At 50.4% G+C, this 13,672-nt stretch overlaps 1 protein-coding gene across 2 annotated transcripts in view; it reads left to right on the forward strand.

Moving 5' to 3' along the window:
* Window positions 1-13,672, forward strand: part of Vps35l (VPS35 endosomal protein sorting factor like) — a 100,484-nt gene that overhangs the window by 29,841 nt on the left and 56,971 nt on the right. For both annotated transcript variants that reach the window (XM_027940760.2, XM_027940761.2), the window contains exons 10-14: window positions 4,796-4,892; window positions 5,553-5,600; window positions 6,731-6,824; window positions 10,249-10,326; window positions 10,766-10,888. In XM_027940760.2, the coding sequence (XP_027796561.2) occupies window positions 4,796-4,892; window positions 5,553-5,600; window positions 6,731-6,824; window positions 10,249-10,326; window positions 10,766-10,888 (440 nt within the window). The remainder of the gene's footprint in view (window positions 1-4,795; window positions 4,893-5,552; window positions 5,601-6,730; window positions 6,825-10,248; window positions 10,327-10,765; window positions 10,889-13,672) is intronic.

Raw genomic sequence — 13,672 nt, forward strand, 5'->3', positions numbered from 1 at the left:
TCCAACTCTACACATATAAAAGAATGACATCAAATAAATCCACAGTAACAGAGGCTTTGAATCTACAGTCTACGTGCCAGTGAGGTCTGCATTAAATTTATTGCCAATTGGGTTTAATTCTCAGGTCATTATGGGGCAGGTGGGTGATGAATCTCTTGTCATAAAATGATGGTGGTGCGCACAACTCTCCGCCGTGGCCTCCTGTTGCTTTACCCTCCTTTTAACTCTCAAGCTTGGTTAAAAGAGCGCAGCTTCTCATTTGCACAAGCCCTGCCTCCCTGCATTCTGTGTTCCGAACAGCGGTACTTCCCAGGAGAGCAGGAGAAACTGTTCCTGAAAGCGACCCCTAACTTGACTCATATTCTTCCTGTGTTCCTCCCTCCTCCCTCTGCCCTCTTCTCCTTCCCATCCTTCCATCCATCTACCTTTTAATGTTATTGAGGATTTGAGAAATCTGGATCCTCTTGTTGAACTTGCCCGGGCCACCTGGGACTTCCCACTTTAGCCAGCAGGTGGAATTAAACCCAAATGGGTGTTTTCTTTGGCAGCAGCAGTCCCCGCCCCCAAACCCCCCAGTGCTGGGGCTGACCCCAGGGCCTCCTGCATGCTGGACACACACTCTTGCACTGAGCTACACCTCAGCCCAGCAGTTTTTAAAAGTTCTCTCTGTTGCAGACTCATTTCTTCTGTTGTCATAAACTTAGCTACTTAGAGATCTTGGTCACTTGCCTTTGACTTTGCATCTACTAAAATCATTTTCCTTCCTTATTTTCACTGACTGTCCAAACATTTTAGGGCGAAATAAGGAAAAATTACTGATAGACTCCCTGCCCAAACTGGGAAAGTTGAAAATTAGAGGTTGTTTAACATTCAATTTTCATTCTTGTCTAAATGTATTAATTGGCAGTTTTATCGCTAAAGTTCTTTTTAAGCATTTTTATTTTTTACCTGGAGCCCTGCAAATCAGGCTTTTGTTCTCTCTCGAATGATCTCTTCATTTTTTTTTTTTTTCCTTTCAGTTAACATCTTCATCTGTGTGTTTTTCCTCTGATTCCAAGAACGTGAAAGGGGAAGGGGCAGACTTGGCTCAAAATTGCCACTGATACAGGGGACAGCTCTTAACCAAAATCAGGAGGAAAGCTTTGAAATCCACCCTGCATAATTCTGCCTAAAGAAATTACATAAAAAGAAACGTCCAGTGGCATGTGTGCCCATTCTTTCCATTTGAATCAAGTTCTGCGTGGTGAATTTAATACTGGGCTCTTTGCCTTCAGGAGTTTTGACTAAGGTTTAGCCCTCATGAGTTCAGAGTGATCCGAGTGTCCGTGGCGTCCTTGAGAAGTGCACATGTCAGACTGGTCATTGTTTCCCTGTGGGGGTGGGGTGGTTTTTATTTTATTTATTTATTTATTTTAATGCTTTTTGGTTAATGATGCACCACCAGGATACACGTTGACATAACGACAAAAGTATGCAACCCAACCTGCTCTAGTGCTGTCCCCAGCACCCCCATCCCTCTTCAGTCCTCCTGCAGGGTACGGTTTCTTGACCCAGCATCTCCTCTGCAGCAACCATGTACTCCAGGGGATCAGCCTTATTTCCAACTTGGAAGAAGGAATCTGGGTTTGTGCATTGTTCCATCACCTGAGCATCCCACCTTCCAGTTCCCTGGCTGACGTGGGCTGCTTCAGGATAAGTAGGGGCCTCAACTGACCAGCTTTTCAGGTGCACACACGCTGAGAGGCTGTCATGTGACTGTGAGCGTTGTTCTGTGAAGGTGGTGGCGACTTGGTAGTGAAGGAGAGCTGGACTTGTGGGTTTCTTCCCTCCTTCTGAAATACCACAAAAGTCTAGGATTTTTTTTTTTTTTTTAAACAAAAGCACCATAAAAGATAAGCGGGATCTGGAGGGATCATCTCTGTTACATCAAAGTCTTTTCTCAATTTCCAGATTTTGAAACCATTCTTCATATACCGTCCCAAGTGCCAAAATATGAATCATGTCAGCTATGCCATTCCTCTGCCCAGAACCCTTGGGTTTCCATTGCTCTTGGAGGGTAGGAGCCCTCACCAAGGCTGCAGTCCTGCAGGTGATACCTGCTTCTCCCCTTCCTCTGCACCACGCCGACTTGCTTCCTGTTCTTTGACCACACCACCGTCATGCTACCCCAAGGCCCCTTACACTCGCTGTTTCCTCTCCCTGGAATATATTTCCTTCACATCTGAGCATGGCTGGCTCTCCTTGACAACTCGGGGCTCTGCTCAGATGCCACCTCTTCAGGGGTCTTCTCTAGCCATCCATGTAGTGAGCCCTTCCCTATTTCTGACTTGTCACTATTCTATGCCTTTCTGTCTTTCGTAATACTGACTCCTTCGACTGTCGGTTATTGGTTTGCCTCCCTTTTTCCTATTTTTGTGTCTTCCCACCCCTGGAATGTAAATGTCCTAAAGACATCATGTGTCTTAGGCACGGTGTACTTCCAAAGTCCAGAACACTACTTTTAGTTGATTCTTAAGGCATTGTTTTGAGCAAATGAAGTAGGGAAATGTACTTTTTAGTTTGTTGTAAGACTTTCAGTCCTGTATAACCCAACTCTTTCTTGAATAAGAAGGAACGCCTAAAGGGGGCTGGGGATATGGCTCAGTTGGTAGGTAGAGTGCTTGCCTCACATGCCCAAGGCCCTGGGTTCAATCCCTAGCACTGCCCCCCCGCCCCCAAAAAAAAGGAAAGCCTAAAGACTTGTGCCAGTGTGCGGAGATTGTGGTGTAGCTTGCTGTTAATGTGCGCTGTATGCAGATTGTTTAGCTTGCAGTTAATGGGGGGTGTGCAGATTGTTGTGTAGCTTGCAGTCAGTGTGCATAGCTCAGGACAGCTTGCTTAGCAAGAGTTGCAACTGGAATCGCTGATTTTCCACCCTTTGCCAAGTCTCCGTTCCTTCAATGGGAAGGAGTTTAATACAGAACCCCAGAGACCTATTTTTGCTTTTGGTTTCAAGCCTCATGATTCAGTCCTATGAAGGGAAATTAGTGCCACCACTCCCTCTCCCAAAAGACAAGATTGACAAATGAATCTAAGAATAACCCATATCTTTTCCTGGGGGAATCTCTTGAAACTTAGGGGAAGAAAGTTACTTTGTGTGTATGACTTCAGAGAGGGGAAAATGGTCCTTCTCCATCTTTATGAAAATGGCAGGCAGATAGTACTTGAATGATGGAAGCGAGCCAGATGCCCCACGTAGATAAGCATTTGAGATTGCGGTCTCAGAATACTGCAGTTGCCATTAGTGACTGCTCTCTGCTGGAGGGGGACCTGGAGGTTTATCTTTTTTGCTGATTCCATAGGAATTTTTGATCACCTTCGTCACATACCACTGATGGCAGAGTTGGATGAAAAAAATATCACTGCAGAACAGGATGAGAGCTCTGTGCTAAGAGTCCCTGCTGTGTTCTGAAGTAACTACCTTCTCCCGTCTTGATTGAATTCTAAAAGTCTAAACCACACCCATTCGTGGGTTGGGGCTCTAATCTTGGCCAGAACCATGCAGACAGGTCCTTTTCCTGTGAGTTCAATGTGGTTGTGTGGTCTTGATAAGTTCTTTTTTTCACATTCTTTTCCTTATTTGTGTTTAGAAGAAAGACGGTAACCTAAGAGTGGTGGTGCACACCTATGATCCTAGAGACTCAGGAGGCTGAGACAGGAGGATCACAAGTTTGAGGCCAGCCTGGACAAATTAGGCCCTGTCTCAAAAAATGAAAAGAGCTAGGCATAAAACTCAGTGATAGTACTTGCCTAGCATGTACAGACTCCATATTCAACCCCCAGCACCACCAACGATGGATGGATGGATATCTCAAGATTAGGCCTGGCTGCCAGAGCTGAAAAAGTCAATAAAGGAGGGTCAGGGATGGTAGGGCAGGTAGCCCATGGTACCAAGGACCCTGACTTCTGTCTTATTGGTCTCATGGACCAATGTAGCTGCGGAGGTTCCAGCAATAGTATCTGTGTTGTAGTCAGCAGGCAGGAAAGAGGAATGTGGGAGGGGAGTCCCCTCCCTTAAAGATATTTCCTGGAAGTTGCATTTTTATATTCTGGGACAAAAACCTGGTCACATGACCACACGAACGGCAGTATCCGGGTAGAAAGAAAGGAGACCTCTATTATTAAAGAGGAAGAGATTAGATAGTGGAATAAACTGGCAGCTTCACCATGAGATGACTCGAGTCCTGAACTGGTATTGAGGTGGCAGCTTGACTTGGTTTTTCACCTCGGGGCCTTCACTTCAAGTCCATCCCACACGATGCCCAGGGCAAAAGCTTAGATCATATTTCATATTATACTTGTAGATGCCTAAAGCATCTGTAATCCTCGGTTGTCAGTTACCCCCAGAAGCTCTGGGTTGAATTGGAGGCAGAGGCCGAGAACAGGCTGCAGGCCAGACCTCATGGTTTGTATTCCAGTTCTTAGATTTGCTCGCCGTGGGTCTTGAGCAAGGTTCTGAACTTCCCTGAGCCTCGGTCTCTGCATCTGTGAGAGGATGATGGACAGCATACCTCTGAGAGGTATTGTGGGGGTCAGGAGAGTAAATGTCGGTAAGGCACTCTGCACGGTGCCGGCACTTAGAGCACACCACTGTTGTCTCTGGCTTTCTGCTTAACGCTGGTGTCATCGGAAGGAAAGATGGAGGACCGTGCCTCCCACGTTCTGAGCCTTGGTGATGTTTTCCAGCCCGAGGACCCCATAGCAGCTGTCAGAGGACCTGAGATTTAGGAGGTGACGGGATTGCCTTGTGTTGCAGATCACTTTTCTCCAGAGAATGTGAACGACACGGCCAAGGAGACGTGCCTGAACTGGTTCTTCAAGATCGCCTCCATCAGGGAGCTCATCCCCAGATTGTATCCTTTTTCTGTCCAGTGACTTCCAAGACAGGTGGGAAGAGCTGCACTGTGGATAGAAGCCTGCGGCAGGTTGCCCTGAAACTCCGTCCGAAACTTGGTCCTGCTCGGGCCTCCAACTGGAGGAGGCAGGGCAAGCCCTGTCTCGGGGCCCGCCTTAGACTTGGGCTCTGTCCGGCTCTGAATATGGTGCCGTGCGTCAGGCCTTCTCTCCTTCTGCAGCACTCCCACCTTCTCTCAGAAGACGCTTCATCTGTGTTTTCTCTGGTTCCCAAAATGTGAAAAAACAAGGTCATGCTTTTCTGCACCAGTGTCGGTTTTGAAGAACAGAATTTGACTTGTAGGCAGATTGTATCTTGGTTATGTAAAGTTCATTTTTTCCCCACAAAACCTTGGCTGGAAATGCTCAAAACCCACTTTGAATTTTGCTGTGTGATCATGAACCAACACATGGCATTTTCCAAAACTTATTTTAAACAAGTTTGAAACCATGAGAACCCTAGATAAAAAAATACTGGCCCCAGGCGGCCTGGGCGCTCAGGATGGGTGAAGGCCCTCGGGCCCTTCTCCTGGGGCTTGCCTGACAAATGTCTGGAGCCGTCTCTGCCCACAGGGGACAGCCGTCTGGAAGTTGATTTCCTTAGTGGCGTGTTCCCGCAGCTATGTCGAGTCCTCCATCCTGAAGTGTAACAAGTTCCTCTCCAAAACGTAAGGCTCCTCGTTGGCGTCCAAGCCATGACACTCCTAGAGATCTCGCGTGTAAACCCACGTGAATGGTGAGGTGTGGGTGGCCGAGCTCATGAGCGCGTCCTGGATCCGATGCCAGTCGTCTTCTCCGGTTTCTCGATCCAGCCATGTGCACACAGGGTTCTGCTCCATCGCACCTGAACGGGGAGGAGCCCGAGGGCCAGGGGAGGTCAGCTGAGCCTGTCATGGCAGACGGGCTCTGCGGCATCTGAGCCCTGGCTGTGCGTTACCAGCTCTGGTCTTGAGCAGGTCTCTGAGCCTCGGTCTCTCCTCTTTGAGAGCGTGGCCCTGAGTGCACAGGCCTTGGAGCTGCACCGTGGCCCTGTCACTCTAGGCCCACGGTGGCTGCTCTTACAGGTGGTGGTGTTAGAAGTAGAGGCTTTGACCCTGGGCTGGGGTCTATTGTGGACATGGATCTGTGAGCAGGTGACGGGCTCAGGGAGACCAGATCTGCATTCTGCTAAGCTGGGTGGTGCCTCCTGCAGGCCTGAGACCGAGTCACGGCTCTCCACAGATCGCTACTTTGATTGGATTTAGAATTTTTCTTAAAAGTGTGATTTGGATCTGGGGACATCTGGGACAGTTTTGGGGATAACAGTGTCCAAGAAGTTATCTTTCCTGATCAGGTTGGGGAGGAGAACCTCCGAGGCAGAGGGCAGTCCGTGCGGAAGGAGAAGTGAGCTGTAGTTCCCACTGAGGGGCGGGCTGTCCAGTGCCAGGCCCAGAGGCCAGGTCGTTCTGAAGGACTGTAGATACGCAGAGGAGATCCAGGGGTGACCAGTTGATGGAAAATCAAGGGACAGAACTGTTAGAATTAGTAAAGTAAGTGTGACCTCAGGCAGGAACGTGAAGGTGAGCCGCCCCCGCTGGGTGGGTGGTGGGGAGGAGCGGGAGCCCCAGGAACTCCACCAGGAGAGGAGAGCTTGCTGCTTTCCCTGAGAAAGACTGAGACTGACCTTGATTTCTTCCTGAAACTTGGGTTGGTTTGTTTATTTTCCTCCCCTAAATTTAGGAAGCTTAGCTTTATTTTAAGAACAGAAGAACAGGAGTTCTCCCCCGGGTGTGACGCTGCGCTTTCCTGTCGCCCACAGGGGGATCTCGGAATGCCTGCCCAGACTGACCTGCATGATCAGAGGCATCGGGGACCCGCTGGTGTCCGTGTACGCCCGCGCCTACCTGTGCCGGGTAGGCGCTCTCCGCTCACAGACGGGTGGCCCCTGCTGGTCTCCTTCCCCTGCCTCGGAGGGGGACTTCATTAGCTGCTAATTTTAGGACACAGCTCTTCCACAGAAAGTAGAGCTTGAGGATTTCTTTTAAAAGTGAATTTTAAAATGGACCAACTTGCTCTGACTGGAATTAGGGGACAGTGAAAGTCATCTGGGGACACACGGTGTTCAGCCTTGCGCCTCGGTTCTCGCTGGGACCCTGCTCGGCCTTTCACATCCAAGTCGCTTTTCAGGCTTGAGGCGCACAGTCCCTTTGCCTTGAATTTGATGCTGTGTTTTGGAGGTGTTTTTTGTCCCCGTTGCAGAGTTGGCTTAGTGTAGCAGGTTGCCTGTCCCCTGTGACTGCAGGCCACTGGGTCTGTTTTGCCTGGCCCCAGGGCTACAGGCCTGGCTTAGGCTGCTGCCCGGGTAACTGGGGGGACTGGTAGTCAGTTGACGTTTTCTCCAAAGCACCAGGAGGACTTCAGACCACCATGTTTTTGCATATTTGATAAATGAATCCATGGGGAACGTGGGGCCTTCCTACCAGGGCCTTGCCTCCATCAAGGTGCCCCAGCACCGGGTCCTCCCAGTGCTATGCACCTTTAGCCAGCCGTTGTCCTTGATGAGCCACACACTCCTGGGGGACAGAGCTGTGGTCAGACTCCGCCACAGGCACTGAGGTGTTCGTTTACAGGCAAGATCAAACAGCCTCGGAGTTGCTGCCATGGTCTCAGGCGTCACAACACCTCAGTCACTGTCCTCGGTGAAGAGTGCCCATTGATCATGAAGCCTGCCTCTCCATTCAGGGGCCTATGTCCCAGAGGCTCACAGGCAGCAGCGTCTTGCCATGGGAGGGGCCTTTTCCATCCAGGATGCAAGGTGTCTCAGAGCTTCGCCTTTTGAATACATTGACACCCGAGGACTCCTGAGACGGAGCCTGCCGAGGCCTGTGCGCGCGCTCTGCTGACCCTGTTGGAGGTGCCAGGCCCTCCTTGTTGGTGTGCGCGCCACTGCCTTTCCCCTAAGTAACACGCGGATTCTTTGAATGCACCTTGATTTTAGTTGAGTAATAAACTAGACTTAGATACAAGCCAGGTGTGGTGGTGCACGCCTGTGATCCCAGCTACAGAGGAGGCTGAGGCAGGAGGATCACAAGTACCAGGCCAGCCTGGGCAGTTTAGCAAGAGCCTGTCTCCCTCCTTTTTTTAAAGGACTGGGGGTGTAGTCTGGTGGCAAAGAGCTTGTCTGGCATGCCTGAGGTCCTGGTTTCCATTCCCAGCACCCGCAAAAAGAAAAAAAGAATCACACTATCTTACAAAGACGGTTCTGCAAATTGATTTCCAATTTCAAGAGAAATTGAAAAGGGAGGAAATAGACCTTTCTTCCAAACCTGTCGAGTTTTAAAGTCTGAGGCGAGGTTCATGATCTAGGGAAAAGGTAATACTTGGTGCATATCAGTTGCCTTTGAATGGCAGGTGCCACTCAGAAACAGTGACAATGAGAAGATGCTAAGGACAGAGCAGACCCACCCTGGGAGGCTGGTGAGCGAATGCCCTGCACCACTGAGATCATTCTCGTCAGGGTCACCACTGCATCAAGTCCCCTGGCCCGCTAGTTACTCAAGTCTTTGAACATAAGAGTACAATGCAGCCTGTGCCTTAGTAAGGACTCTTTTCAGTTGAAAGCATTGAAAACCTAATTTATACTCTTCAAAGCCCTCGAGGATCTCTTGGCTTTTGTGTCTGGAGAGTGCAGGTTTGTGCAGGCATGGCTAGATCTAGGGCCTCAGAGAGGCTTGTCAGGAATTGACTCTCTTCATTCTGAGACTTGCTCTTTACATATGGTAGCTCACAGCCACTCCAGGCTTCCTACCAACTTTATGAACCCTGTTGGAAAGCGGGCTTTTCCCGAGTGGGTCCAGTCAGAGTCTCGGGCTGATTCCAGTGGACCCTGTTGAGTCATTTGCGGATCCCTGGATCCATCCCTGTGACCGTGGCATGGGATATGTGCCCGCTCCTGGAACTCGTGGTCTGAGGAGAAGGTTCCAATCCCCAAAGACAGTCCGGTTTGCTGGTGGCAGAAGCAGAAGGGCAGGCGGGAACCACGAGCAGCTACCCTGGCTGCTCTGGGAAGATGTCTTCTAGACCCAGGTTTCCAAGCTGCCATTTGGCTTGAGAAGAGAAACACAAGCAGCGAGTGGGTGGGGCGTGGGGGGAGCCCAAGCTGTTCTTAAGGGAAAGTGTGATGAGACGTTGCCCTTTTAGCTCATCTCCACTGCTTGTCCCCTGGGCCAGCCTTTGCTGTCACCTAACAGATAATTACTGTCTGCCACGGTATGATTAAGTGGAAGGAAAGAAGGCAGCAGCATCGGAACCTAGTCAAGCGGCTCTGAGGTTCCTTGCTGGTAGTTCTAATGTGTGCTTGTCCTCAGAGATCTCCCTTCCTGTCCCCGGGGGCCAGAGAGCTCCTCCCGGACTCTAACCCCAGTGGTTCTCAAAAGTTCTTCCCAAAGGGATTGTTGACTTGCGAGACCTCTGGGCAGGGAGAGCTGTGGGAGGAATCTGTCCCCCCCCATGGAAGAAATGGGCCCAGGAAGCGGCTCCCCTGAGCATGTTTGGAGGTGGAGCAGCAGCTGGAAGGAGGGCCTCTGAGGATCCCAGGCTTTGGCTCTGAGCAGGTTCACTCCCTGAGCAGCTCAGACCTTCTCTCTGCCACGCCCCCCCCTTCCCCGGGCTCTGCCGCCTTGTGTACAAGCAGCAGACGACTTCAGCTAGAGGGGTCACCATCAGCCTCTCAGTGCTGAACTCGGGAGCCAGTGAATTGTAGCCTCGTCAGGCTTCCTGCTCCTGTGTAAGTCTGTCTCCACGACTGACTGGTGGAGAACGGACCTGTGTTGGCGCCGTGGCGGCGTGGCCCCTAGGGTGATCCAGGCCAACCTTCGTTTGGGTTGGGGAAGGGATGGACCTCGGGCAGAAGCACACTGTCCACTCAGAACTATACCCAGCCCTTTCTGTAACCTTCAGTGTCCTCTGATAAGTACAGGCACCTGCGTGTGATTGTCATCTTACGTTCTGAGGCGAGGGGTCACTGTAAACCTCGTCTCGAGAGTGCAGCCCTCCTTAGGGCTGTATTGATCTCTTGGTCATCTGCTCAGAGATACATCCATTACCTTCAGGAAATTGTGAAGATGAAGGCTGTAAACGTCTATTTTTTATTACAAATGGCTTTGGTGGTTTTTTTCCTCTAAAAATAATGCATTTATTGAAGTGGAAAAGACACGAAGTTAACTTTTGGGACTTTCAGATGTTATGTATGTATGGTTTACATTTACAGAAATGGCCTCACAGTGCCTGTGTCGTGTGCACCCTGTTCTTAGGTAATTGCGTTTTGTTTGGCTGCAGGTGGGAATGGAAGTAGCGCCACATCTCAAAGAGAGCCTCAATAAGAACTTCTTTGACTTCCTCCTCACGTTTAAACAGGTACGAGCACCCTGTGAGGTGATGGTTATGTGACGGTGAACTTGTGAAACCCAGTGGGTTTTTCGTGCGAGAATGCCCTTGAGCCCTTGACACCTGCAGACCCCAGGAGACGGCAGGAGCGTCTGCCGTGGGCCACTGGGCGGTTGACGGTTCTGACCCAGCCGAGCTTTCCTGTGCGTGGGTCACAGGACCCGTCTTCACGTGGCCAGCCCAGCTTCCTGGCGTCTGCTGGCGGTTTTTGTCGGGTCATTTTCCACAGCTCACATTCCCAAAACAGCTCAGCTCGGTGGGAAATTTTTGGAAATTAAAAACCAAAATCACCAACTAAGAAACCAGGCCATCCCCGTGGGTCGCCCAGAACCTTCTGGCGGGGACGGGTGTGGCCATGTGCTCTTGCTTGTTGTGGTCCCGTCCTTTTCTGAGTGTGTGCTCCCTGTAGATTCACGGAGATACCGTCCAGAACCAGCTGGTGGTCCAGGGGGTGGAGCTCCCCTCCTACCTCCCCTTGTACTCGCCTGCCATGGACTGGATCTTCCAGTGCATCTCCTACCACGCCCCCGAGGTAAGTGCCCCTAGTCTCAGCAGACACTCACCTCCAGGGACGGATGCTGAGCCCCTCTGTCCTCCGTGGTGTGACAGCCCCTGCCCGTGGCCAGATGTTGAGAGGTCTTTCCCAACAGCTACAGTGACATCTGAGCCAGCCTGCCTGCACAGAGGGCTCAGCACCGAGGCTGGCGCTGTGCTGAGCGCCCCTCCTAGGTTGTCTGGTTGAATGACTGACCTAGGTTGTCTGGTTGAGTGACTGGTTGAGCTTCCTGTGAGGGTGCACAGCTGGGTGCACAGCTGGAAGGCCGTCACCCAACACAGACCCGTGGAGTCCAGCTGCAGGGTTGGCAGCTCTACTGTCTCTTCACTTACCCTGCCCATGCCCTGCCATTTGCTCATAATCCAGCAAAGTCGATTGAGCAGGTCAGGAACTCCTCTGTTCTATGGAAGGAAAGCTGGATTCAGATTTTTGAGATTCCTTTTGCTGATCGATGTGTTAACATGACAGGTGTTACCACGACATAGTCATAGCAGAAATGCTTTTTCTTCCCTGAGATAGAGAAGCAGTGTCAGTAGAACATGAGCCCAGATCGCTGTGACTGAGACAGGTAAAGCTGCCCTCGTCTTCCCTTTAGTAGTTGGAGGAGGAGCGTGGCGCACACCTGCACTCCCCACACCTGCACTCCCCACACCTGTAATCCCAGCTATTTGGCTGGAGAGGCTGAGACAGGAGGATTTGCAAGTTTGAGGCCAACCTAGCAATTTAGACTGTTTCAAAAAAAAAAAAAAAAGACTGGGGATGTAGTGACTGAACTGGCCCAGTAAGTGTGAGGCCCCAGTTCAATCCCAAGTACTGCCAAAAAAAATTGGGGTGGGGGGCCTTGGGAGAGAAAGGGAGACTTCAAAACAATATGTGGAGTGAAACAAATCCACAGGCATCTGCCTTGTTCTGAGGTGCTGCCAACACACATCCGAAGCCCTTCCAGGAAACAATAACACAAGCTGTGGCTCTGACTGGGCAGTCCCACCTTCCTGGGTTTTTCCTGTAGAAGTAGGTAAAACAGACACAGGTTGGCTTGTGCTACTTCAAGACTGGAGGTGACCAACTCAGGCTTGGTTAAGCTCTGGTGTAGTGTTGTGCATTCAGCGGGATGTCCTGGGGCCTCCTGAGATGGTGAGGACCTGTGGTCGTCTCACATGCTGACACGAGGGCATTCCCAGCGTGTGGCTGGGTGGAATGTGTTGCACTTGGTGCTCTGTGTGACGTAAGCTGCCAGGTGGCCTCGTGTGCGAGGAGGGCTCTGGCTGGGGCGCCTGGGCCTGCCTCTCAGCTCAGGGCAGCCCTGTGGGAAGGCGGAGGTCAGCTGACATGCCCTCGCCACTCCAGGCCTGGAGGATGACACCGTGACCCGTTTCCTAGTCTGTTACGAGGATTAAACAAGATGGCGCTCTTCCGGTGCTTCCTGTGGTCCTCAAGGTGCTTTCATGCAAGATTGTTCTGAGGCTGGAGAGTTGGGGAGGGATGTGGCAAACGAGCACTGGGGGGTAGGCTGGGGCCATCTTATTTTTCTTTGCCCGTCTGCTTGCTAGCTTTTCAGCAGATGTGCCCTGCTTGTCGTCTTACAAGTCCTAAAACCTGAGGGAAAAACAGGGACAGCTTGTATTTTAGGTGAATTTTTTTTTTTTTAAACCATTAAACAAATTGCTTTTACGTCAAGCCAGGGTAAGGGGAAGATTGTAAATTTGCTCCCTGCTCTCTGGTCTGCAGTGGAGGCTCGGCAACCACCTGCTGTCTTCAGACTGGGAAGAGGTATCATGAACTTGACCAGAGAAGGAGCTGCCTTGCTATTCCACTGAGTGACTCGGACATTAAGATTGTCATGTTGAAAATGAGAACACTTAATTTTTTCCTCCTTATTTTAATGAAAGGCAAAATCAGATTAAAAACAAAAGGTGCATGTCATAAGGCACCCTTTTATTTTAAGCATCAGGAATCTCAGAGGGTGGCAGAAGCTGGGAATAGAACTTTCTCAGGGAGTACATCTCTAGGAAATCATCATTGCACTAGGAGAAATGATTTAAAAAATCAGGTCACCGAATAATAATAAACTCTGCTTCTTGGGACACTTAAACAAGGGACCCATAGTGTCTTGTTAAAAATAAATTGATTTTCAAAATGCAGGATTGTCAGTATGGGGGGAGGTGTTGAAGGCCCATGTGACAGCTGGATGTCTAAGCTCTCCCCCGCCACTACAGGGTTGAACCCCGGGGTGCTTTACCACTGAGCCATGTCCCCAGCCCTTTCTATCATTTTGAGACAGGATCTTGCTAAGATGCTTAGGGTGTCACTAAGTTGCTGAGGCTGGCCTCAAACTTGCATTCCTCCTGCCTCGGCCACCTGAGTTACTGGCATTATAGGTGTGGTCACTGCCCAGCCACACTTTAAAGCTCTTTGACAATGGTTGGTAAGAATCAATGGGGTTTGTAAGTATAATAAGTAAAAATGGATTATGCCTTATTTGAGGCATATTCTGCCTAGGAAAAGGCATTTTATAAAACTGGCTTTTAGTTAAGAAAAATAAATCCCTCAATAAGCCACTTGTCATTGTAACTCAGTGGCTGTTGGGGACAGGGTGGGAGATGCAGAGGGAAGTGTAAGTCTTGTCTGGTGTGGAAGGGTCCTGGCTGGGTCGTAGGATGCAGGATGGAGACACTGCAGAAGGGAGAGGAAGGTACGTCCTGAGGCTGGACAGGCAGCTGGGCAGACCTGTCACACCTTGGGCCACTTGACTTCCCTGTG

This window comes from Marmota flaviventris, chromosome 19 (genome assembly GCF_047511675.1).
Source record: "Marmota flaviventris isolate mMarFla1 chromosome 19, mMarFla1.hap1, whole genome shotgun sequence".
Classification (NCBI taxonomy): domain Eukaryota; kingdom Metazoa; phylum Chordata; class Mammalia; order Rodentia; family Sciuridae; genus Marmota; species Marmota flaviventris.